The sequence below is a fragment of the Chionomys nivalis genome, chromosome 19 (genome assembly GCF_950005125.1).
Source record: "Chionomys nivalis chromosome 19, mChiNiv1.1, whole genome shotgun sequence".
Taxonomy (NCBI): Eukaryota; Metazoa; Chordata; class Mammalia; order Rodentia; family Cricetidae; genus Chionomys; species Chionomys nivalis.
This window is the reverse complement of record NC_080104.1, coordinates 55766463-55792191: the sequence shown is the minus strand read 5'-3', so window position 1 is coordinate 55792191 and position 25729 is coordinate 55766463. Positions and strand designations below refer to the sequence as shown.

The 25729-nt window shown below is 52.1% G+C and overlaps 1 protein-coding gene across 8 annotated transcripts; it reads left to right on the top strand.

Moving 5' to 3' along the window:
* Positions 1 to 1437: 1437 nt before the first annotated feature.
* Positions 1438 to 13071, top strand: Aire (autoimmune regulator). Of its 8 annotated transcripts, none has more exons than XM_057751184.1 (14): positions 1438 to 1572; positions 1873 to 2047; positions 2266 to 2421; positions 2779 to 2853; positions 3359 to 3472; positions 4653 to 4789; positions 4986 to 5066; positions 6351 to 6463; positions 7350 to 7449; positions 8252 to 8434; positions 9810 to 9931; positions 10022 to 10121; positions 11724 to 11792; positions 12991 to 13071. In XM_057751184.1, the coding sequence occupies exons 1-14, from the start codon at positions 1438 to 1440 to the stop codon at positions 13069 to 13071; spliced, it is 1641 nt and encodes a 546-aa protein (XP_057607167.1). The 8 variants fall into 8 exon arrangements, with proteins under 8 accessions (XP_057607167.1, XP_057607166.1, XP_057607165.1 ...); XM_057751183.1 differs by having other exon boundaries at positions 6348 to 6463; XM_057751182.1 differs by having other exon boundaries at positions 4653 to 4801.
* Positions 13072 to 25729: the final 12658 nt, after the last annotated feature.

The window sequence follows — 25729 nt, the reverse complement described above, 5'->3', positions numbered from 1 at the left end:
AGCTTGCCAGATCCCAGGCCTCTTCCAGCTGTAGGTTCTCACCCTGCCAGGGCTACCATTCCCACCCATATCCACCTCCACATCCCTTCCTATCTGTCTCCTGGACACCTCCCTGATTTTCTGGGAGCTCCTGCCCTTCAGGTTACACTACCATGTAGTCTCTGTCATGAGTCCTGAGAATGTTACTTGGATTGGACTCTGAGGGGGAACAAGACAGGAACTTGCATGGTCCAGGGGCATCTGTCGAGGGTTCTCTGCCTTCTTGTCCCTTGCTCTGCCTGGTTCAATGTGCCGGCCACCTCTGAGCTCAGAGTCATGCCGTGTGTTGTTTCTACCCACTGGCACACGGGATGGGTATCTCCTCTGTCCTGCTGGAATCTTTCATTCCCTTCCTCCAGCCCTGGGTCTGGAACAGCTAGGGCTTCCCAGCCAGGTCCACTGTCCAGCCCTTTGCCGAGGTTCTTATTGTGGCTACTCTCAGCCGTGCCAGCACATCCTGGCAGCCAGGGTGTGGCTAGAAGCACGGTTTGGCCTTGTGTCCAGTGTCACCTCCCTTCCCCAGTTATCCGTTGTGTATGAGTGCCTTGTTTGCAATGCCAGTAGTAGCCAAAAGGGGGTGTTGGGACTTCTGGAACTGGAGTGACAAACAGGGTGTGAGCCATCATGTGCGTACTGAGAACCAAACTCAGATCCTCTGTAAGTACAAGTGCTCTTAAGTGCTGAGCCATCTCTCCAGGCCCCTTCTTTTTTAATTCATTTCATTTGTGTGCATGTGTGCGTGTGTGTGTGCTTGCACATGTTCATATGCATGGAGCTAGAGGTAAGCATAGGCTGTTTTCCTCAATTACTCTCCATCTAAGATTTTGAGGCAAGTTCTCTTGTGGAACCTGGAGCTTATCCACTCAGCTAAGTTACTGTGCAGTGAGCACTAGCTACCGAGGCTCCTGTTTCTGTCTCCCCAGCAATGGAATAATTCAGGTCCTCAAGTTTGCCAGGTAGACAAATTGTCCACTGAGCCATCTTCCCAGCCCGTCCTGTTTTTTACTCATAAACAGGACCCTTTGTAGGGAGAATGTAGGGGAAACCTTGTTTCCTCTACCTGAGTCTTCAGCTCTTCCCCTAGCCCAGACAGCTACCTGGATTCCATAGGAAATGAATGCCAGTTCTGTAGGACTCCTGAACCCAGCGGTAGGACAGTCTCTGTCCCCAGCCTGCAGAAACCGGGCCCTGATTGGCTCCAGGGGTGAACAGCAGCCTCTGCTCTTTTCTGGTTGAAAGTATTACAGAGCGGTGAAGCAAGCCAAGCGTCGCCTTTCCCCAGGTGGGGAGTAGGTATATATACTCACAGGTGCCTCCTGGTATAGTACCAGGACACCCAAAGTACGCAAGAGCGCACATGCCAGAAGGGGGTGCTGACACGCAGTCTGCGTCGAACCGATGGCGGGCGGAGATGGAATACTGCGCCGCCTGCTGAGAATGCACCGCACCGAGATCGCGGTGGCGGTAGACAACGCGTTTCCGCTGCTGCACGCTCTGGCTGACCATGACGTGGTTCCAGAGGACAAGTTCCAGGTGGGCTCCTGCACCCCCGCCCCCCGCCGCGCCTCTCTGTCTCCCCACTCCCCTTCCCTAGATCCTTCTCAACCTCTGCCAACATCCATGCTATACCCCCTCCCACACACACACCAACCTCAGCCCCCATCACGAGACCTGTCCAGGACAAGCTTCAGGTGAGACCCCTAACCTCACATCCTGTGCACCCCGACTCCCCAGAATCCAGGGATTGGCAGGAATAGGCAGGCCTCCTTTCTAAAAGAGGCGGCAGGGATTGGAGGTAGGGTGTGCATGGGTAGCCTGATGCTGTCACTTCAGGAGACACTCCGGCTGAAGGAGAAGGAAGGCTGTCCACAAGCCTTCTATTCCCTGCTATCCTGGCTCCTGACCCAGGATAGTGGGGCCATCCTGGACTTCTGGAGGGTTCTCTTTAAGGACTACAATCTGGAACGGTACAGCCGCCTGCACACCATCCTGGACAGCTTCCCAAAAGGTGGGTCTGTGCTGATGATGGTGCCTGCCATCTAAGCCTATGGGGTAGCATGGAGACTATGGGTGTACGTTTTACGTGCTTTCAGGGAGTCGCTAGAACTGGTACAGATCCTAAGAGGCAAAGGGCAAAGGCCTGACTCACCTTCCTCAAGAGTGTTCTGTCCTAGAGCCTGCCCTGAGGAAAAGGTTCTAAGACAGGGACCCTTGTTCCTGGTGCAGATGTGGACCTGAATCAGCCCCGGAAGGGGAGGAAGCCCCTTGCTGGTCCCAAGGTCTCCGTACTGCCACCCAGACCCCCCACCAAGAGAAAGGTGCTAGAGGAACCTCGGGCAACCCCACCAGCAACCCTGACCCCAAAGAGCTCCTCCAGCCCAGGTACTCAGGGAGAGGAGCTAGCCAGGGTTGCAGGGCCCTCTCTTCTGTCCCACTGATGCTGCCCAGGGCCAGCCTGCTGGAGCCGCAGTCACCTCTGAGCACTGGAGGAGGCTCACAGTCTTGCAGCTTCTTCCTGTTCTGCAGACTGAGTTCCTGGGTAGTGAGGCAGGCAGGTGGTTTTGATTTCGTTTCCGCTGAAAAAGGAAACAGCCTCTACGGCTTAAGGGAGTTAGGGAACCCTTGATCTGACCCTCCCAGGTGCTCTCCCCCATCTCACGTGAGACCCTAGACCCACCAGCACCACCCCAGCCCAGAAAAAGAGGATACCTCCAGGCTGTCTCCACCTCCCCTTCACAGGCTCCCACCCAAAGACCAAGCCCCCTAAGAAGCCAGAGGGCAACTTGGAGTCACAGCGCCTCCCGCTGGGGAACGGTGAGTAAGGCCAAGAGAGTGAGGAGCTGAGTGTGGAGGTTGACCAAGATCTGATCCCATATTGGCCTCAGCTGGCTGGCCAAGCCAGAAAAAGATGGGAACCCCTTGGGTGCACACCACTCCTTGGGTCAACCCATACACATTGTCCTCAGTGTCTCCCCCCAAATCTCTGCCCATTCTATTGTTCCCAACCTTCCGGCCAGTCCAGAAACAGCCATGACAAAACTATTCCTGCTCCACAGCTGGGCCCAACCTTGCTGTACCGTCAACCCCACACAGATCCCAGGGATCAACCCCACACAGATCCCAGGGATCCCATAGCCCCGTGCTTCCTGGTCCTCACCCCCCAAGTTGGCCTAGGAACTCTGTGCCCTGGCACAATGCAGGTCCCACATCGTGAGATACTAACTAATCTACCATTGCGCTCAACTCTGCAAACACTGCGGTCCCGCAGGCCCTGCTTATGCACGCATGTGTGCATCCATGTGTGTCGTACCTTCCCCAGGAATTCAGGCTATGTCGGCTTCCGTCCAGAGAGCTGTGACTGTGTCCTCTGGGGATGTCCCAGGAACCCGAGGGGCCGTGGAAGGAATCCTGATCCAGCAGGTGTTTGAGGCAGGTAAATGCATGGGGAGCTGTCATTCCGTCAATAACTTTGGGGTACCAGCCTTAGGGCGTGGCTTCTTGTCTGTAGTTATGATCTCTTAAAAGGAGAGAGACAGCCGTCACAGGCTAAAGCTGGTACCCCAAAGTTATTGGTGGAATGAACTCCCACAACAGGGAGCAGGCTGCCAGGGAGACCCAGGTGCTCAGGAGGTGGCTGCAGATCAACAGCAGCTGGCCGAGGGTGAGGACAAGGCAGCCAGTGTGCCCCCATGCTGGCTTTGGAGTGCAGGCCACGCTGCTGGAGTCCCCTACACGGGGAGGCCTTCTGTCAGGCACATTCAGGCACAGAACGCCCACCTCCTCATCGGTGGGTGCTGCTGAGTCATGGCTATCCTCAGACAGTTCCTCCACGTGCTCGCATCGCCCACTGAGGACAGCCCGTCGCATCCTTGCCTCAGACACATATTCCAGTCCCCTTAGTATCTATCCAGACTCTTCCCAGAGTTGCCTACCTATGGGTAGGCTAGCAGGTCACCTTATACAGCCACGCATGTCATCTGGACAGGACAGAGCTAGGGACAGAGTCACTCACCATTGCAGTTACTGCTCCACAGCATCTCCTCTGTCCCAGACACCGGACTTGGATGCTATGGACAGCCAGGATGGCCTGGGAGCTGATGTCGGCCTTGGTCTGTTCCCATCAGAACAGCCCCAGGAATCTTGTCTGACTATCCTGGGGCTATTATAACAAAAATTCTCAGGCTTATAACAACAGATTCCAAAGTCAAGGTGTGGATGGCCAGGGACCCATCCCACTGGGGGCTTTGGAGGGTCCCTTCCCTGTCTTTAGCTCCTATGCTGTTATGACACTCGTTCTGAACTGTGGCTATGCCTCTCCAGTCTGACTGTGTGTCTCTCTGTTTTCATCTTGCCTTGTTAGAACATTGGATTTAGGGTCTAGTATGACATCATCTTAACCAACGTTATCTCCAAAGTTGCTGTTTCAAATAGGGCCCTATTCTGAGCTTGTGAGTGCACACTATTTATCTTAGTAAATTCCAGCAGCAAATCCCTCGCTGGACCCAGAACCCAGGCCTCAGACTTGGCTGTGGTTAGGAGGTGGGGAGGAATGGCTGGCTTCAGGTTCTGCCAGACACCTAGTGTGAGCTTAGGCCATTTGCCACTCCTCCCAGGAGGCTCCAAGAAGTGCATCCAAGTTGGGGGCGAGTTTTACACTCCAAGCAAGTTTGAAGACCCCAGTGGTAACACAAAGAACAAGACCCGTGGTGGTGGCAGCCTAAAGCCGGTGGTCCGAGCCAAGGGAACCCAGGCCTCTGTCCCTGTAAGCATTACCCAACATGTCCATCTTTGGGGAGCTAGACCTTGGATAGCCTCCCCTCCTCCATAAAATAGCCAGGAGCTCCTCCTGCGGGTTGGGAGTTGCTTCCCAGAGGCATCTAGTCCTGGTGACCACATGCATCTTCCCTTGCCCTGGCTACCTCACTATGACCCTGTGTCTCCCATAGGGTAGAGATGAACAGAGAATAGGCCAGCAGTGTGGGGTTCCTGCCCTTCCAGCCCTTCCCAGTGAGCCCCAGGTTCACCAGGTAAGCCCCAAGAACAGGGGAGCTTGACTTCCCCACCAATGTTCAACTAGATCTTCCGTCTCTTGTCCTGGGCATTTGGCTGCTTGGAACACAGAGGCTTGAGTTCCTACCCACCAGGGGTTCCTCCTTCCCTCCTCTCTCCTCCCCTTCCCTCCCCCTCTGCTCTTTCTTAGAAGTGTTCTTTCTGAGGATACACACTGGGAAACTGCAAGTTAGTCAGAGCAAGTGAGCTCAGATCACACATTCAGCCGGGCGGTAGTGGGGCACACCTGTAATCCCAGCGCTCAGGAGGCAGAGGCAGGTGGATCTCTGAGTCCGAGGCCAAGCCTGGACTACAAAATGAGTTCCAGGACAGCCAGGACTAACTATACAGAGAAACCCTGTCTCGTATACAAAGCAACCAAACAAAAAAACCAAAAACTAGACATATTTAAAAAGTATATCATTTACTCTACATTTCTATTTATTTATTTGGTTATTGAGACAGGATTTCTCTGTAGCTTTGGAGCCTGTCCTGGAACAAGCTCTTGTAGATCAGGCTGGCCTCAAACTCACAGAGATCTGCCTGCCTCTGCCTCCCGAGTGCTGGGATTAAAGGCGTGCGCCACCACCCGGCCATACATTCACTCTAGACAACACAGAGCATCTTAGCTGGGGTTGGGGTAGAGAATGCTGCTAAAGCCAGAACAGGAGGGCTCCCTGGGGGCATCGGCCTTACTCTCTCCTCCCCAGCATCGCTGCCTGACTGTGCCTGCCATCATCAAGTATAGGTCTCATCACCTCAGAGCCAGGCACTCTGCTGGTCCTGGACATCAGAGGTTGAAGAGTCCAGTTTGACCCTGCTCCACAAAAGTACCTTAGTTGTTGGAGGCCTGTGGAAGTATTTCCATGACTGTGATGGTCACTGGGCATGGCCAGCATAGCCTGGCATCTGGGAGCTTCTTGAGGAGGTGGTATCCAGACTCACAATTTCCTCTTTCCTGACAAAAAGCATAAGGTGGGGGGATGGGGAAGTGACAGGAGGTACCCAGGGCTGACGGGAAACCCACAGGCCCATCCACCTGCTGTCCTGAGATCCACCTAGGGGCTGCCTGGTACCCAGCATTCCTTGCTGAGAGGAATGCGCCCTAGGTCTGTTCAAGAACTAGTATTGTAAAGACGATGGGCAGCATAGAGGTCAAGCGGGGCCAGCAAGCGAGTGGGGAGGGAATCTGGGAGGAGGTCTCTGAAGTGGGCACCGTGCTCCCTTCTGGGTCTGTGTGGCCCCTCTTGCCTGGCTAGAAGAACGAGGACGAGTGTGCCGTGTGCCACGATGGAGGTGAGCTCATCTGCTGTGATGGCTGTCCCCGGGCCTTCCACCTGGCTTGCCTGTGCCCACCTCTGCAGGAGATCCCCAGGTGAGCAGAGCGCCCCATCAAGGCTTGCTGCTTGTGCGCTGGCCACCCTGATCCATCGCTGGCCTTACCTGCTGACCTTGAAGAAGCCTAGCAGCCCCCAGTCCCACAGATGGATAGCAGGGTCCTGCAGTAAGAGCTGTGCTGTAGGGCACCGGCTTATGGGGCATTGTAGGATTTTTCTCCCATGCCACCTTCCTCCCCTTCCTGCCTCATGGCTCACTCAGGCTAAGAGGCCTAAATGCAACCATAGCACAATACCCCCAAGGCAAATGTGCCCATATTACACTTTTCACCCTAGGTTCTTAGCCCAAATTCCCTTGGGCACAGGCCTTTTCCCAAGGCCCCCCCTAAATCTCCCAAGTAAAATTGGGGAAACACAGAAGCCACAAAACCACACTCCACCCCATCACTGACTGCACAGGCCTTTGTTCTGGGGGTTGCAGTAGTCTGTGGGGGTCTAGCCTTGGCTCTGTCCTTGTTTCTCCTTAACTCTCTGGTCCCCTTCCACCAGAGCCCCTCCCCCATCCCTGAGGGACCATGGATGCTCTGGGGATGAAAACAGTGTAGCTGAGGGACAGCCTACAACTGTAGGCCTACAGGCACAGCCCTGAGGGTTGCTGAGCATGGGGAATTCTTAAGGATTAAGAGAAACAGTCTAGGGACACTGACTCTGGCCAGGACCACCCTCCAGGGGACAATAACCCACATCCTACTGAACTTCCCCTGTGGTAACTGACTTACTATATCCTGGGTTTGGTTTCCCATCTGTGAATGAGCATGGTGACATGGGGGTTCTCGAGCCGTCCCCACCATGCAGTTCTGGGGGGAAGGAGTCTATGTTCTCTGCCTTGTCCTGCATGCCTGTGACTGGTGGCCTCATGCACAGTGGCCTCTGGAGGTGCTCCTGCTGCCTCCAGGGCAGAGTCCAGAAGAGTCTGTCCCAGCCTGAGGAATCCAGGCCCCTGGAGCCACCTGCAGAGACCCCGGTATGCCTACAATGGGTCACCCCCTCTACAGTTCTACCTCCTGGCTTTTCCTGTGAGTTCTGCTTGCCCTGGCTGCTGTGCACTGCTCTATTCCAGCCTGAGCAACCTTTCTGGTGAATCCCCTGCTGGGTTGAGGGCCCTTGGGAGCTTGTCCTCACAGCGGCCCCATTCCCCCTGCTCTGTGGGCCTGACGCAGGGTACCACCCTCACCACTCCTAAAATTCTTGGTAGCTTTCTGTCGTGTTACACCCCACATCCTGATAGAAACCCAGTTTGCTCTGCCAGGCTGAAGTCACTGTCGCCCAGGTCTAACATGATGGAAGCGTTTGCTGAGAGCCATGGAGCTATGCACCCAGCCCTTCTTTTCTTTTTTTTTTTTTCTTTTTTTTTTTTTTTTGATTTTTCGAGACAGGGTTTCTCCATAGCTTTTTTGTTCCTGTCCTGGAACTAGTTCTTGTAGACCACACTGGCCTTGAACTCACAGAGATCCGCCTGCCTCTGCCTCCTGAGTGCTGGGATTAAAGGCGTGCGCCACCACCGCCCGGCGCTTTTTCTTTTTTAAATTTATTTTATTTGCATTGGGGTTATGCATGCATGTATGTCTGTGTGAGGGTATACAGACAATGTGAGCTGCAATGTAGATGCTTGGAATTGAACCTAGGTCCCTCTCTTAACCCTGAGCCAGATCTCCAGCCCACCCCAAGCCTTTCCAACCTCAAACCCACCACAACAGCCCAGTCCTGACTCCCAGGTGGGCTGAGCGGTGCCCTGTGGCCCCTGAGTGCTGACCCTTGAATTGCAGATCCTCCTGGGACTGAGGCCAGCTTCAGAGGGGACCAGGGGCCTGTCCAGGGAGCACCCGGCCAGCTCAGATGCTGCCGTCACATACGTGAACCTGCTGGCGCCACCTTCTGCAGCCCCCCTGCCTCTGCTGGAGCCTTCAGCACTACGCCCTCTGCTCAGTGCTGGGACTGAGGGGCAGCAGGTGAATGAGGGGAGCTCTGGGGCTTGGGTGCTGTCTTCTGGGAGCTCTGGACCTACAGGGCTGGTGGATCCCTAGGGGTTAGGAATTAGAAGGGCATTCCAGGGGTCAGGGGAGGACTCTGCCAGGAGAAATGTGTTTGACAAAGGGAAGGGGGTAACACCAGGAGCCACAGGGCTGTGAGGAGATCTCCTAGAGGGACTCCTGCGTAGCTCTCAGCCCTGCCACTCAACTCTCATGTTCCAGAAATCCAGCTGGGTCTTCTAGATGGCGCAGTAGGTTAAATGGCTTGCTGCCAAGCCTGAGGATCTGAGTTGGAACCCCAGGACGCACATGGTGGAAGGAGAGACATGCTCTGATCTCCACGTGCACACCCACAAATAGTGAATTCACTAGTAGAGAAGGAAGGGAGGAAGGGAGGGAGGGAGGGAGGCAGGCAGGGAGAAGGAGAGAGGGAGGGAGGGAGGCAGGGAGAGAGGGAGGGAGGGAGGGAGGGAGGGAGGGAGGGAGGCAGGGAGAGAGAGGGAGGGAGGCAGTGAGGGAGGCAGGGAGAGAGAGGGAGGGAGGTAGGGAGAGGGAGGAAGGCAGGGAGAGAGAGAGAGAGAGAGAGAGAGAGAGAGAGAGAGAGAGAGAGAGAGAGAGAGAGAGAGAGGGAGAGGGAGGGAGGGAGGGAGGGAGGGAGGGAGGGAGGGAGGGAGGGAGGGAGGGAGGGAGGGAGAAAAGAAATGCCTAGCTTGGTTATCTGGACAATACATCTCCACCCCCACCCCAACACATACACTTGTGTAGTGTCTGTCCCATGGCGTGTACTACGGTACTATGCCTGTAGTATGGCGCCTGTACTACGAGTCTCTGGCAAAGGCCTGGAGATTTAAACACACACACATGCAGAGACAGAAACATGGGTCATCCTTGAAACATCCTTTATTGTGTTCAGGGGCAGCTCTGGCCACGCCCCAGCTCTCGGGATCTTTCAGCTGCAAGCCACCAGAAACCACTCCCCTACCATCAGGGTCTCGTGCTCAGAGCAGAGGAAAACAAGTTGTTTACAGGAAATGCAGGGTCTGGTGGTCCGCAGTCTCCAGTACACTTGGTGAGGCAGTATGTCAAAGGCTGAAACCCCTTTGTCAGTCCCAGAATTCCCCAAGCCCTGCCTACTTCCAGCAGTCATCCATCTGGAGTTGGGCTAGATGGATGACCCTGGCGTGGAAGTCACTTTCTGCTAGGGTCACCGCTGCCTTCTCAGAACGCCAAGGCATAAGAACTTACAGTCCGGCTCACACGAGGTTTCCGGATTGACCCAGGTTGGTGGGGCATTTGGTGAGCATGACACAGACCTTGAGTTGTGGTCCACGTTGCTCTACCACGCTCTCTGCAGGGTCCCGCACCAGGTGCACGGTGCGGTGTGTGCGGGGACGGTGCAGACACTCTGCGGTGCGCGCACTGTGCAGCCGCCTTCCACTGGCGCTGCCACTTCCCGATGGCTGCAGCCCGACCAGGGTGAGTGAGGTGGCGTGGGCTGGAGAATAGCCAACATCCCACTCACCCCAAAGATTCTTGGGCCCAAACAAACTTTCCCCACTCCTCTAGGACGAACCCCCGCTGCAAATCCTGCTCTTCAGACTCAGTGACTCCCATGCCAGGAGAGGCAGCGCCCACTTCTGCACGCCCAGCCCCTGGACTTGCCAAGGTCAGTGTGTGGCCAGTTGCCGTGGGATCCTATGGCATGGGGGAGAATTCAAAGCCAAACCTACTAACCTTGTGTCCCATTGCTTTTTTTTTTTTTTTTTTTTTTTTTTAGTTTTTCGAGACAGGATTTCTCTGTAGCCTGTCCTGGAGCTAGCTCTTGTAGACCAGGCTGGCCACGGACTCACAGAGATCCGCCTGCCTCTGCCTCCCGAGTGCTGGGATTAAAGGCATGCGCCACCACCGCCCGGCTCCATTGCTTTTTTGTTATTTGTTTTTTGTCTTTTTGAAGCAGGTATCACTACAGATCTCTGGCTGTCTTGGAACTCACTATACAGACCAGGCTGGCCTGCCCCCCCCCACCCCCCAGACTAGTGCTGGGATCAAAGGTGTGAATCACCACACCCAGCTCTCCATTACTTCCAGACAGGGTTTCTCCGTGTAGCAGCTCTGGCTGTCCTAGAACTCACTCTGTAGCCCAGGTTGATTGTGAATTTACAGAGATCCACCTGTCTCTGCCTCCCGAGTGCTGGAATTAAAGGCGTGCACCACCATCACCCTGCCAAACCCCATTACTTTGATAAAAGGTGTTTCTACAGAAAATATTTTGATAAGTTGAATCTATTTAAAAGGGAAAGACTGGGTGTGGTGGGGCAGAACTTTAACCCCAAGCCCCCAGAAGTAGAAAGTTCGAGTCCAGCCCCTGGCATACATAGTGAGTTCCAGGTCAGCCAGGACTACACAGTGAAACCTTATTTTTTTGTTTGTTTGTGCGTTTGTTTGTTTGTTCAAGACAGAGTTTCTCTGTGAATCTTTGGTGCCTGTCCTGAAACTAACTAGCTCTTGTAAACCAGTTTGGCCTTGAACTCAGAGGTCCGCCTGCCTCCAGAGTTTTTTAATTTAATCCAGTGCTGGGATTAAATGCTTGTGCTACCACCACGCAGCTGTGAAACCCTTTCTAAACGAAACGAACAAAGCTAAATAAGTAAATAAAAAAAACAAGCAAGTGGAGGTCCAAGAGCATTGGAAATACCAAACTCTTATGATTCATAGCAGTAGCAAAGTTACAGTTATGAAGTAGCAATAAAAGTAATTTTATTTCTGGGGTTCACCACACCATGAGGAACTGTGTTAAAGGGTCACAGCATTAGGAAGGTTGAGAACCACTGCTCTAGAATCTAGACACGGGCAGAGAAGATGGACGAGTGAAAGTCACTTCTAGAATCAGGAAGAGGATTGGGGAGTTGGGCCATTCCCCTGGCTTTGCTGTGAGGGCCTGATAGGAGCTGTGTCACCAAGGCCAGGGGCACAGGTCTAAGTACAGCTCATGTGACCTGTGAGAGTTGGGCACAGGCAAAGGGAGACACTGGCTGGGTCTTGGTCACTGAGTCTCTCTTGGGGGACCTTGGCTGAAAAGAAACAGTCCCCCTCTTTTTCCCTGAAGGCCACAGGCAGTATATAGGACAGGTCGATTGCCCCCATCCTGTCTGCAGGATCTCAGGGTCAGTTTGTTCTGTGGTGGGGTACAGGATGCTGCTTCTGCAAGCTGGAGTTGTTTCCAGACCTCCAGCTGCTGCTAGGCTGACTGTTAACTCTTTGCTTCTAGGTGGGGGACGACTCTGCTGGTCATGAGCCTGTTCTGCAAAGGGATGATCTGGAGTCCCTCCTGAATGAGGTAATGTGTCACCTGGCCTGGGCTGAGCCCCACCCCACAGCTGCTCTTCCCAGAACAGGGCATCACCGCTTCCGTGCAGGAGCCCCAGGGTGCAGAGCCCTGTGGGAGATAAGCTGTCTTCCTCCTACCTGTAGCCTCCCTCCTCCTTTCAAGAGGCCTGCACCTGAGAGTCCTCCTATTGTCCTCAGGCCCTCAGAACCAGGAGGGCTTAAGCCCTTGACTCCTGAGGGAGAGCTGCTGTGATCTTTCAGGGACCTCTCCCAACTCAGGTTTCTGCGCCATAAGATGGACAGGTCAGGCCAGGTATGGTGGCCCAGGTCTTTGATTCCCAGCACTTGGGAGGCAGACGTGGGAAGATTGTGAGGCAGATGCTTATCTGGGCTACATGATGAAATCCTGTCTCAAAGACCTGAGGGGCTAGAGAAATGGCTCCTTGGTTAAGAGTGTGTGTTGCTCTTGCAGAGGACCAAGTCTAGTTCCCAGCAGCCATGGCAGACAGCTTATAGCTGTTTATAATCCAGGGGATCTGATGCCTCTGGCCTCCTTAGGCACCTGTGCATGCACACATGCACACATTTAGAAACAGCAAGAATTAATTTCTTCTAAAAAAACTGAAAGAAGAGGGGAAAGTTACTTGGATAACCGAGAAGCCAGAACTTTTGAGGACTCCCTCTGCTGTAAGGGCACAAGCTCCCTTGTCATTCCCACATCCCAGGAGGGTCCACTTGCCCTCCTCAGTGTCCACTGGCACTTTGGGAGGCTCAGCTGGCCGTGAGGCAGGGGTATGTCCTATGCAATGGGCCATGCACAGGCAGATCTTTGGAAGCGCAAGAGAGAGATGGGTGAGCCGGCATGGTTGGGCATTTGAAAAAATAAGGACCTCCCCGCCATGACTTCCTAGTCCTGATAGGATGCCCGACTCCTGAGCAGAGAGGAAGGACCTAGCAAAGAAAGTCACAAGGGACAGCCAGAAGGCCAAGCCCAGGGATTACATATTGCTCTAGAAAACACTAGATGAAGTCCTCCCTTTACTGGCATGTCCTGTGGGACCTGAGGCCTCAGTCCCCCACCTTGAATTAGAGGGTCAGAGTGGGTGACACCCTCATGTCAGGATGGTCACAATTCCATTGGTATGGCAGAGTGGGCACCAGCTCCGAGGAGGTCCAGCCGTCTGAACTTCTATGCCACTTTCTTCCAGCACTCCTTCGATGGCATCCTGCAGTGGGCCATCCAAAGCATGTCACGCCCGCTGGCCGAGACACCACCCTTCTCCTCCTGACTCCAGGTGGCCCAGGAGGGTGGACAGCATAGCACCGGCCCCCATCCCACATCACCAGATGAGGCAGAGTGGCCTTATGCCTGCAGCCACTCTGTTCTGAGAGGACATGCTCTGTCAGCCCGGCGGCTGGATTGGTTAGGACCAAGGGCTGGCGGGTTCCAGCTGTCACTACTCAGCTTGCAGATGGTCCTGGTTCTTGTGGGGAGACAAGACTGCCCTGTCCTGAAATTAAAGTCACTTCTATGGGCTTTGAGGTGCTCTGTGTTGGGTGTTTGTTTTGGGATATCCATACTCCTGGGGTTTGGCACCCTGCCAGGGTGGAAGGAGTTAGCAGTCTAGACTATCAGCCCCTTACCAAGTGTGCGACTAAGCCCAGTCTTCAGCTTCTCCTGCCCTCATCTCCAGACAGAGCCCTCAGATGCCCCCATGGGAACACTATGGCATACTGAAATGTCCTGAATGCCAGATGGTGGCTGCAGACCTCACCAGACATGGAATTCAGACCTAGGCCAGTGTCTTTAGCTAAGACCCATGGCCCTGTGTTCCTATGTGTGTCCTGAAATAGTCCCTAGGGAACAGTAGCTAGAGGTAATGACCAAGACGCTTAGTCCTGGGCACTGTGGTACGTGCAGCTCAGCATTCCTGAAGGCTACAGGTGAGCATGAAGGAACCCCTAGGACAGCCAGCATCTGACTGTTGTCCACACCGTTGTTACCGAGCAGCTGTCTGTACCATGTAGGGTCAGAGGCAAGGAATAGCATGGGGCGTACGGGGTCTCAGTTCCATGAATGTACTTGAACTTCTCACTCTGTAGACCAGGCTGTCCTCAAACCCACAGAGACCCACCTGCCTTTGCCTCCCAAGTGCTGGGTTTAAAAGTGTGTGTCACCACATCCGGGCTGCACTTGAACTTCTCAGTGTGGCCACTGAGTGTCTTGACTTCTCTGTGTGGAAGGTGAGTGTCGTAAGGAAGGGTTGAGACATGTTGGTTCAGAACTCCACGTTGGAAAACTTGCACACATGGAGCAGGGCTCTGCCTGAGGGTGTGTGTATGTGTGTGCCTGTGTGCTTGTATGTGAACACTTGTCCTTGTTTACCATGGCGGGGGACGGGGTCCCCCAGAAGGTGGTAAGGCAGCACACAGCTGCTGTCCTTGTAAGATGTTCTGGTGGGGGAGGTCACAGACAATGTAGAGCTAAAGCCCCTAGAGTGGGGGTGGGGGTGGGGGCTGGGATTTGCCAAGAAGCTGCCCAGGGAATCCCAGATACCACCATGATCACGACATGGTTCCATAGAGTTCTCTTCAGACGACCCCTCCCAAAAGTAGGGGGAGGGACCAACTCCAGCCCTTCCCAGCCATGAACTGGCTCTGGTACCCTGTGTCCCAGCTTGAGAATCCTGGAGGACCATCAAGAGCCCAGCATCACCAGAATGCCTCTCTGGACAGGTCCAAGAAGGACCCTAGTCCAGGTCTACCCGCTTTTACAGAGACCGTGGACCTCCATGAGATCGAGCCCTTTCCCGTTTTCTTTAGCTTGCTCCTACCTGGGACCTGAGCTCGGGTCCTGACCCCATGAGTCACCCATAGACAGGCTCTTTGAGGAAACAAATGCTTCTGTTTTGACTTATGTGAGGAGGGAAGTGCAGCAGGACAGTCTCCGGCCACCCCCTCTGTCCTCTTGGACTTCCTGCATGTCACCAGCCCTCCACTACCCACGCTATGCCTGCTTCACTTTGTCACTGAGTCTGACTTTTTTTTGCTTTGTTTAGAGACAGGGTTTCTCTGTGTAGCCCTGGCTGTCCTGGTACTCACTCTGTAGACCAGGCTGGCCTCGAACTCACAGAGATCCACCTGCCTCTGCCTCCCGAGTGCTGGGATTAAAGGCCTGTACCACCATGCCTGGCTTTTGGCGGCTATTTCAAAAGTAATGAAGCATGACTTTCTTCCTCTAGGTGGGGCAGATTCCAGTCCCTGGAGCCCTCACCCCACGTTCTTTGGCTCATCTATTGGGCAGCCCATGGGTTTGTCGAGGCATCTCTTGTTATTGTCTGTCTGTGTTTTGTCTCATTCATCCGGAACCCAAAGGAGAACTGCCCAGGATCGTCCCGAACTTAACTGAGAGAGCAGCAGGCGGGTTTGTGAGCGAAGCATCTGAGAGCTGCTCCAGTTAAGTCTTCCTTCCCCTGAGTGTAATGGGACTGATGAGCGAGGCTGATCAGGGCTTACATGACACACATGTGCTCTGCTGCCCCTGGTGGCTGCAAGGAGACCTAGGTATAGGCAGGTGGCTACTCCCCATGGCTTACTAGTGTTATCTCCTTCCTGCTCTCGTGTGTGTGTGTGTGTGTGTGTGTGTGTGTGTGTATCTGGATCTCTGTTTGCTGTTGATATTGCTGGAGACAGGGTCTTACTATGTAGCCCAGGTTAGCCAGTAGCTCTCCATCCTCTTGCCTTGGCCTCATAAATGCTGAGATTACCGGCAGCGCCACGGGGCCTAGTCTCCTATTTTACTAAAGACTGAGCCCCCATTATCATTGCCATGGCTTTCACCACGATGGCCCGCCGCCAACCCCTTCAAGATGGATCGTTAGACAGACACACAGAGCCGACAGAAGGAGGCCTGAGGACATAGGCGAGTGGAGGAGTACTTAGCCACTGACCTCAAACCTAAGAGCTTTTTATCGCTCCCAGATGTGCAAAGTCCATTCTAGACGTTCAGCCCAGACAAGCATGGGTGAAGAAGATAAAATGAGGGCCAAAGTTAACAAAAAGATTGCTAGATATAGAGGAAAACTAAAGCAATAATATGGCCATGTTCTGATTCACGAATGTCCTTAGTGCAGTTGCTGTGGGGACAGGCAAATGTTCTAATGGGGGGCGGAGCCAATTAGATGGGAGGAGCTCTATCTCCAGGGCACCCGGCTGCCATTCCAAGACTCCCAGCAGACTAAAGTAGTGCGCCAGCTGGTCTTGGGAGCAGCAAATCAAGTTCTACATCCCTGGGACCCTCCAGTTTCAGAAGGAGGCCATCTTTAAGAAGAACAGTTGGTAGACTTCAGACAGACAGACAGAATTTACAGAAAGCAGCCCTGAGCCCCAGGCTAGCTCCTAGGATGAGCCTGATAGGAATGCTGGCCTGCTGCCACAGGCCAGTCACACACAGACTGCCAAGTGAAGGGCGATAGACTGGAACCATTGAGAGCCTTCTTGTCCATGACCTCAATGCCACCTGGTGGCCACCCAGAGAAACAGCTACCTCTGCTGGGCTAGGGAGGCTAGCCTGGGAGTCCTGAGTCTTGCTCTTACTATCCGTGCCTTAATTTTATACATACTGTGTTTTGCACGTGTTAGGACATAAATGGAGCTCAGCCCAGGAGCGACTGAACTTCGTCACCTGTAAGCCTTCACTGCTTAATCTCTTACTGCCCTCTGAGACAGACTGCAAGTGTAGCCAGACCTCCACAAGAATCTGAGGCTTCCCGCCGCCACTTGTTAGCTGGACTGACAGGGGTTTAACCATGTGCTCATGGGACCAATCTAGAGTCATATTTCTTTTTAAGAAATAATTTATCTGACTTTATTATATATGCATTGGTAGAAAGGTGTCAGATCCCTTGGAACTGGAGTTACAGACAGTTGTGAGCTGTCACATGGGTGCTGAGAATTGAACAACCCAACCACTGAGCTATCTCTCTAGCCTGAATCAGATTTTTTTCTTTTTGTTTTTTTTTAATATTTATTTATTATTTATTATGTATACAATAGTCTATCTGTGTGTATGCCGAAGGCCAGAAGAGGGCACCAGACCTCATTACAGATGGTTGTGAGCCACCATGTGGTTGCTGGGAATTGAACTCAGGACCTTTGGAAGAGCAGGCAATGCTCTTAACCACTGAGCCATCTCTCCAGCCCTCTTTTTGTTTTTTTGGCACAGGGTTTCTTGTGTAACTTTGGAGCCTGTCCTAGAACTAGCTTTGTAGACCAGGCTGGCCTCGAACTCAGAGATCCACCTGCCTCTGGCTCCCGAGTGCTGGGATTAAAGGCATGCGGCACCACTGCCAGCCTGAGTCAGATTTCTTTTTAAAATGTTTTTAGATGCATTGATTTTATTTTATGTGTAGGAGTGTTTTGCCTGCGTGTATATGTGTCTGCAAAGCACACACGCGTTTGGTACCCACAGAGGTCAGAAGAGGGCATCAGATCCACAAAACTCAAGTTACAGATGGTTGGGAGCACAGATGTGGGTGCTGGGGACATAGCCTGAGTCCTGTGGCAGAGCAGCAGGTGCTCGTAACTACTGAGCCCGCTCCATTTCTTCACTGGTGGCTGACAAAGTGTTCTTAGTCACATAGCTCCTGCCGTCTGTAGACTCACTTTCTGTCCTTTTGTCAGAACCTCAGGGTAGGATTTTTTTTTTTCCTCATGCAAAGTTCTGGAGTAGGAGTTAACTGAGCTGTTAAGTCAATGTGTTTTGTACAGTCAGAGTGAGGCAGGGTAGCCTGCCATGCTCTGAGAGCTGAGGTGGCAGAGGGACTTAAGACTTTTAAAAACGACTAGTTAATGTATCATGTAAGAATGCTGTTAATGACAATGTGTGCAGAGTTTTTTGTTCATATGTTAATCTGTAAAGCGTTTAACAGGCTTTCGTCTATGGGGCTGGAGAGATGGCTCAGCAGTTGAGAACACTGGGTCCTCTTCCAGAGGACTCAGGTTCAATTCCCAGCACCCACACAGGAGCTCGCAACTGTCTGTAACTCCAACATCTAAGACCCTCACTCAGACATACATGCAGGCAAAATACCAATGTACAGGAAAAAAAATTTAAAGTTTTAGATTGCCTCTTTTTTAAAATATTTATTTATTTATTATGTATACAATATTCTGTCTGTGTGTATGTCTGCAGGCCAGAAGAGGGCACCAGACGTCATTACAGATGGTTGTGAGCCACCATGTGGTTGCTGGGAATTGAACTCAGGACCTTTGGAAGAGCAGGCAATGCTCTTAACCTCTGAGCCGTCTCTCCATCCCCCAAAATAATTTTTTTTAAAAAAAGCTTTCATCTCTAAACTGGGTAAAGATGCAGGCCTATAATCTAACACTTGGGAGGTAGAAGCAGAAGGATCCGTGTTCACGGTCGGTTTTGGCTACTGGAGACAGTGTATCAGAAACAAGCAACAGAATAACAAAGAATTGGTTTTCTATTGCCTCTATGTAACAATGTCGAGATGAGGACTTTCACACATTCCTTTAGGGCACAGATTTCCCCAAACGCCAGTCAGGCTCTGGTTCTGGATTTTTGCCTCAGCCCTGGCTTCTGTCCCTCTTCCACTTAGTCTAGTTTATTTTTTAGACAGAAGGTTTCTCTGTGTAGCCCTGGGTGTCCTGGAACTTGCTTTGTAGACCACCATGCTGGCCTCAAACTCAAGTAGATTCACCTGCCTCAGCCTCCCAAGTGCTAGGACTACAGGCATATTGCCCAACTAGTTTTTAGCAAGAATCCTGCTTTAGCAAGAATCAGTTTGAAGGGTCCTCATCCTGGAGTCTGATAATCTCTCTCTGTGTCTCTGTCTTTGTCTCTTTCTCGAGCGTGTGTGTGTGTGTGTGTGTGTGTGTGATGGGGCATCAAGCCATACACTAAGCTGGCCCAGTGTTAGCCTCTCCAGAACTGGGAAGTAAAAGCTCTGAGCAATTCTTGTCCCCCCTGAGGTTCTGGGACCCCAAGTACTGATGAGGGTCACGGGGAAACAGATGAAAGAAATCTAGAGGATGCTGAGCCAACCTGGCCTTGGTGAAGCTAGCGCTTCTGGAAGTCACGCCCTCACAGGCTGCACCGTGGGGCCTGGCCCAGAATTGTCTCTGGGTGAAAAGCGCTGTGGGCCAGTGCCTCTCCCTTGTGACTGCAGTGCTCAGATCCTGTCTTAGGCTGTTTGGAAGGGGTCTCAACTTATATGAATTGTCAGCGATGTGAGGACCCCTAAAATTATGGGCACTTCAGGGGGAGCTGGGTCCAGGACTCCTGTACTCAGACACCTGATTCCCACTTGTTGCTTTCCTACACACGTCCAGTTTCCCAAGCTCTGAGCCCAGGGTGGCAGAGTCGCCGGAATTGCCGCTTCCCCGAGTGTGGGTAATTCAGCCCAGCTGAGAGCCACCCTTGACCTCACTACCAAAGAAGCAACTGTAGGGCAAAGTCACCAACTAAGCGCCTTATCTTTGCCTGGGGTGGGGGTGGGGTAGGGTGGGGAAAAGACAGTGTTCAAGGTCGACTCATTCTGTGGGGCTGCAGCACTAGCAGTGAGGGCACAGCACCACCAGGGGGCGCATGTTGCAATATTATCCAGATACTAAAAACAAAGGAAGCATGATTTGGTAGGGAAAATAGACAGGAACTGAAATACGTTGATGATTTTTAGTATTTTATTTATTGTTATGTTATGTATTTCCCCTGTGTTCTGGATGGGTTTTTTTTGTCAACTTTCCATAAGCTAGAGTCATTTGGGGAAGTGGAACCTCAGTTGAGAAAATGCCCCTGCCAGATCTACCTGTGGACAAGTCTGTGGGGGCATTTTCTTGACTAATGATTGATGTAGAAGGACCCAGCACACTGCGGGTGGTGTCAGCCCTGGGCAAGTGGTCCCAGGTTGTAGCAAGCTGGTAAGCAGCACTCCTTCATGGCCTCTGCCTCCAGGTTTCTGCTTGAGTTCCTGCCCTGACTTTTTCAATGAGTGTGACTGGAAGATGAAACAAACCCTTTTCTCCCCAGCAATGATTTGGCTTTAAGTCATGGTGTTTTATCACAGGCATAGAAACCCAAACTAAGGCATGAAAAACTAAGCTCATAAAAATGTATGTGTAAACTGGGAGGTGGTGGCATATGCCACACCTTTAATCCAGCACTCAGGAAGCAGGGGTAGGGTGATCTCTAAATTTGAGTCCAACCTGGTCTTCAGAGTGAGTTCCAAGACAACTAGGGATGCCCAGAGAAACCATGTCTCAAAACAAACAAACAAAAAATGGTTTTAAAATAAAAATTACTATTTTATGTGCATGAGTATTTTGACTGCATGTCTATATGTCTGGGACCACATTCATACATGGTGCTCTGGGAATTCAGAAAAGTTTCTGATCCCCTGGAACTAGAGTTACAGGTGGTTGAGAGCCACCATGTGGGTGCTGGTGACCCCGAGTTCTCTGTGAGAGCGGTAGTGCTCTTAACTGCAGACCCATTGCTCCAACTCTAAAAACATGATGATGATGATTATTTTATTATTATTTTGATTTTTTGAGACAGGGTTTCCCAGTAGCTCTGAAGCCAGTCCAAGTTGAACTCACAGAGATCTGCCTGCCTCTGCCTTTGCTTCCCGAGTGCTGGGATTAAAGGCGTGAGCCACCACTACCCAGTTTAAAACATAGTTTTAAAGAAAGACTAACAGGCCTGTGGCCAGTGTTTTCTTAGCTGCATATGGGACAGTCGGTGCCGACCAGCCTGTGCCTGAGCCTGGAACCCCATGTGTGCTGGGCATCCTCAACACACCTCTGCCAGGTGAATGCCCTGAGTATCCCCTCTGTGAGGAGGTGGCAGTCAGTCCTGACTCTCTTGTTCTCATCACTACCTAGAGACTCATTCTTCTCCAGAGGGGCTGGAGATGGTGCCTGGAAGGCGTGGAGAGAGCAGCCCTATTTGAGTGACAGGCCTCCTGGGCCCTGCTGTCCCTTGTGGGGTCCTTATGCATCCCTGACCCCTGGAGAGTCCTCCTACATGTCTTACATATTAGTTAGATTCTCGTTATCCCCACTCCCACTTCCCTGGAATGACCATCTCTGCTCATGTGCCACCTCTCAGCCTCCAGCTCGCCCCTACCCCCTAGCTCCTCTGCTTAGCCCCCACCCACCCCTCCTCCTCTCCTTGCCCCCAGAGATGCTTCTCCAAGGGTACAAGTCATCTTTACCACTGGCTCTGCTAACCATGCTTGGAATTTCCCAGGGCAAAATGGAAGACAGGTGAGAACCAAACCAAACTTAGCCAGTATCAAAGGTTGCCCACATTGCAGGACAAGGTCAAAGTCTCCCTGATGTCGCTGGTGGCCGGCACAGCTTCTGTCATGTGCAGACAGAGCCTTCCTCAGTCCCCATGCCTGCCTGCCTCTGAACAGAGCCTGGAGCCCACTAGGTTCTGCACTTATATGACATTAACCATATCTTGAGCCAGGAGCGTGGAGACAGGTTCAGCTGGGAATGCAGGTCAGGGTCACTGTGGACAATGTGTGGTGATAGATGGGGATCTGGGATATTCCTGCAGTCATGTAGATGGCCAAATTGGGCAAGAGCAGACCAGAAGGTCTCTCCACACGTTCACAAGCTAACCTGCCCTCTCCAGACTCCCACGGAGTGTGGTGTAGCCCCTGAGTCCTCTGTGAATGGGCCTGGTCCTCCCTGATCCAGCCAGTCTCTAGGGAACCAGATCAGGTGCTGTTCAAGGCCTAATCCTAGCCCTGAGAAACTGAGAGGAGGGTACAAATAAAGGCCATCTTGGAGTTCAAGGATAGCCTGGGCTATCTAGCTCCTCCTCATCAAATAAAAAAGGATCATTCATAGAGTAACAGAGAGAGTTCTCCAGTCAGCAAAGCCATGATGGCTGACAGGGAGACCATTATGCAAGGTTAGAATATATTGTGAGAAACATTCTCTGGAAGTAGAGCAATGGGGAATTAAGAAATAGGAGAGACTGTTAAGAAACGTCAAACCTCAACCAAGGAAATCCAAGGCAGAAATACTAGGCATCCAGAAAGGGTTAGTGGGAAGGTGCAGAAATGAGCAGTTACCAGTCAAGTGCTGTGGACTATTCCTTTACACTGTGTGAATATATTCCACTGTGATTGGCTTAATAAACTAACTGACTGGCCAATAGATGAACAGGATAGAGTTAGGCAGGAAAGTCAGACTGAGAATGATGGGATAAGGAAGGGTGGAGTCAGAGGAGATGCCTGCCGGACACAGGGGGAGCAGGAGATCAACATGCCATGTTGATAACGGTACCACCATAAGACAGAGTGTAAATAAGGAATATGGGTTAACTTAAAATGTAAGAGCTAGGGGCTGAAGAGATGGTTCAGTGGTTGGAAGTGCTGGCTGCTTTTCCAGAGGATCTGGGTTCAAGTCCCAGCACCCACATGGCAACTCACAACTGTCTGTAATTCCTGTTCCAAGGGATCTGACACCCTCATGCAGACATACTTCAGTATGGCAGAACATCAATATGCATAAAATACAAATACAAACTATTGTAAAGAATGTAAGAGCTAGTTAGTAATAAGCCTGAGCGGTCGACCGGACATTTATTTATTTATTATTTTGTTTTGTTTTTTGCTTTTTTAAAACAGGGTTTCTCTGTAGCTTTGGAGCCTATGCCGGAACTAGTTCTTGTAGACCAGACTGGCCTCAAACTCACAGAGATCTGCCTGCCTCTGCCTCCCAAGTGCTGGGATTAAAGGCGTGCGCCACCACCGCCCGGCTGCATTTATAAATAATATTAAGTCTCAGTGTCTTTATTTGGAAGTTGCTGGTGGAACAGAAACTTCCACCTACACTCTACAGTCAAGAAGTCAAGGAAACCTGGAAGGCCCGTGTACTCAGTGAAGGTACGGGAAGCAGACCCACTCTGTCAGCTGCTTCCAGTGTGACTTACACTTCTCTGGGGGAAGATATTCTACAGCTTTTAGAAAGAAAGTCTGTGTCAATTGCCAGCAGTGCAGAGTTAGAATGACTGGTTGATTGCTTCCCAGCAAGGCTGAGAGCAAGATGTTTTTGAATAAGCCATCCCAACCCTGTGGGCAAATGCCGTTAGCCCTCAAGTCTGCATGGGATGTTTCCATGAAGCATCCAGGTAGACAGTTTAGGGTCTCAGGAGAACGCCTTACCTCAGAACACTGCTGAGGGTGCACCGAACTCCAAATTAGGGCAGGAAGGAGAGAGGGGTCAATGGAAAAAATGGATAAGATTCTGACCAAGTCTAACTAGAAGTTTCGCCCTTACTGCCGAGCATTCATGGTACTGGAAGGCACTCTGCATGCTACTCGAGGAGAAAGGTAAACACCAACCCAGCCTGAACCCTGCCTGACTCGAGACCAGGTCAACTTGAGAAAATAATCTGTCCCTGACTTGCCCTGAGTAGAACTGAGGAAATTCCTCTTCCTTGGCCCTTGTTCTGCCGAGAAGTGAGGACAGGGATGTTATTCAGAGCAAGGCTTTGACGTCTGACAGTTGGATGGTCCTTCCAGTGTGAGAAGGAGGATGACTGAACTCATTCCCTGACTACAAGCCTACTCAACTCTAGGGTTTCCAAACACCAACCGGAAGCCTGGGCCACACTTTAGCCCCGCCCTCATCTTGACCACGCCCTACCTTCACCCCTGGCCCCTCCTTCCACGCTGCCTGCTTTTAGTCCTTTGACCTTGGCCTGTGTCCTAGGATCCAAGCAGCCCTGGCTTGCGCCTGCCCTAGAAGGGTCAGCTGGTGGTTTTGAAACTGGGCCGCACACTCTAGGCTCTCCCAGAGGCGGGGTTTATCCCTTTTCTCTTGTGAGTTTAGTAACTAGCTCCTAATGGTTGGAAAGTTGGCTGATTGCTAATTCCTAAGAGGCCACCCACCGCCTTCTGGATAGCAGAGGTGGCGCAGAGCCAACCGCAGCACAGGAGACATAATCTCTATCTCTAGTCCCCTGAACTTTGGGCTGCAGGTTTTACTGATTCCCAAATCCACGAAATGGAACACACATGCCATAAATAAAACCCGCAGATTCCGGCCCTCATGTGGGTAGCTGGGGCTCCTCTGACTTGCTTCACAAGGCGGAACCTGACAGCAGCCCCCCCCCCCCCCCCCCCCCCCGCAGCTCAGGCCTACACCAGATGGCAAGTCTAAGTTTAAGTTTTAAGGCCCCATCAGGGCATTCACTTTCTGTCATCAATGCCTAAGGGCTCCAATTACAGTATCCCCAGCCAGCCCTTGTCATTTACAGAGTGATAAGGACCTCACAGTGACTGTCCTAATGAGTGTGAAGAGGAATCTCACTGTGTTTTTTAAGAATACAAGTGGGAGCCAGGAGATCCACACCTTTGCAGAGGCAGGTGGATCTCAAGGCTACATAGAGAGACCCTGTCTCAAAGACAAACCAAAAACCCAGGAGGGCACACATGAATGATGGAGCTGGGCCATGTGAGGAGAGGGGGAGGAGCAAGGAGGGGGGGTAGAAAGGGGAACCAGGAGCAGAAGCCCAGAGGTCAAAGTTCCAGGAAGGGGCAGGTAGCCAAAATGACTGGTTTATATAGGGAAGAGCATTTGGGGGGAAGGGCAGCCAAGACCCTTGGCTGAGAGTGGGGACCAAGGGATGTTGGGAGAACCTGGTGACCAGGCCAGTTTTGATATGTAAAACAGGCACCTCAGCCTTTTGTCCGGGGTTTGAAACTTAATTTATATATCTTTTATGCTCCATTTCCGGTTTCTAGTCCATTGTAAGAAACATTAAATATTAGTATTTTCTACCAAATACTGTAAAACTCTGGGTTACAACATGACTATTATCCGAAAGTTTTAATTCCTTCACCCCAGAAAAACATTTTCCCCTCCAGAGACCCTGCTATGTTGTCTGCTTCTGCCTCTCCAGTGCTGGGATTAAAGGCGTGGGCCACCACAGCTCTGCGACAAAAATAAATCTTAAAATAACAACAACAACAACAACAAAAACATAACAAAAGCAGGCAAAAAACATAAACCATAAGTATCAGATGGTAGCTCTTTCATAAATACCTCACACACCCGGGTGCCCTCATCCCCACAGGTCACCCCTATCCATGGCACCGCAGATCCAGGGCTCCGGACTGTGGGTACCTTTCCTTAGAGTTCCGGATCTGGCCACTTTCCCACCAGCGTTGAAGAATCCCTCTAACCAGTTTTCGGGGACTGGTTCCCTACTCTCTGTCCCACGCATAGGCCACTCCCCCCAACTAGAAGCTCTCTACGGGCTGTAAGGGTTGGGGTGGTGGACGAGTTAGCAAATCCCGCTGAAGTAATGATAAGCCGATATCACGTGGTTTCCCCCTAAATCCCGCAGCTACATCCAGCAGTTGTGGAACGGAGGGTGACTCCAAGTTTTTTTTTTTTTCCCAGCTCGAAGGAGGCTGTGGCAAGCCAAACTCGAAGTCAAAGAGCTGCTGAGGAATGTTCGCCTGAGCCACACCTGCACCTGCGGGCATGCCCAGGATCCCGGCCAACTGGGATTTAAAATGCCCGTGAGACTTGGCTACAGGTTTCCTTTAACTGCGCCTTGAACAGCTGTAAAACCAGCTTCCCGTACTATGAATTCCACGTGCTCAGAAACTTCAGTCAGAAACGGGTGGCGGATTCCCTGGGTGGGGACGTTGGTCGTAGCTGCTGGGTGGCTGGGGAGTCTGACTGCGTGCCTGGGAACCCCTGGTTCCTGAACTGCGACGCAGGCAGGCATTTGTGAACTGGAGTGCGCTACGCCCTTCTAAGTGCTGTGGCGCTTTGCTCTCTCCGGCAGCCAACCAGAGGGGCGACCAGGTCCCCGAGCCTGTCAGTCAAACGTTGCACTGGGGGCGGAGCCGGGGCGGGGCGGGACAGGACGAACTGGGCGCACTGGCG

Coding starts and splice junctions, on each gene's coding strand:
- Aire (XM_057751181.1), top strand. CDS start 1,438: ATGGCGGGCGGAGATGGAATACTGCGCCGCCTGCTGAGAATGCACCGC. Junction 4,802..4,985: donor GAACCCAGGCCTCTGTCCCT/GTAAGCATTACC, acceptor TGTCTCCCATAG/GGTAGAGATGAACAGAGAAT. Junction 8,435..9,809: donor CTGGGACTGAGGGGCAGCAG/GTGAATGAGGGG, acceptor CGCTCTCTGCAG/GGTCCCGCACCAGGTGCACG.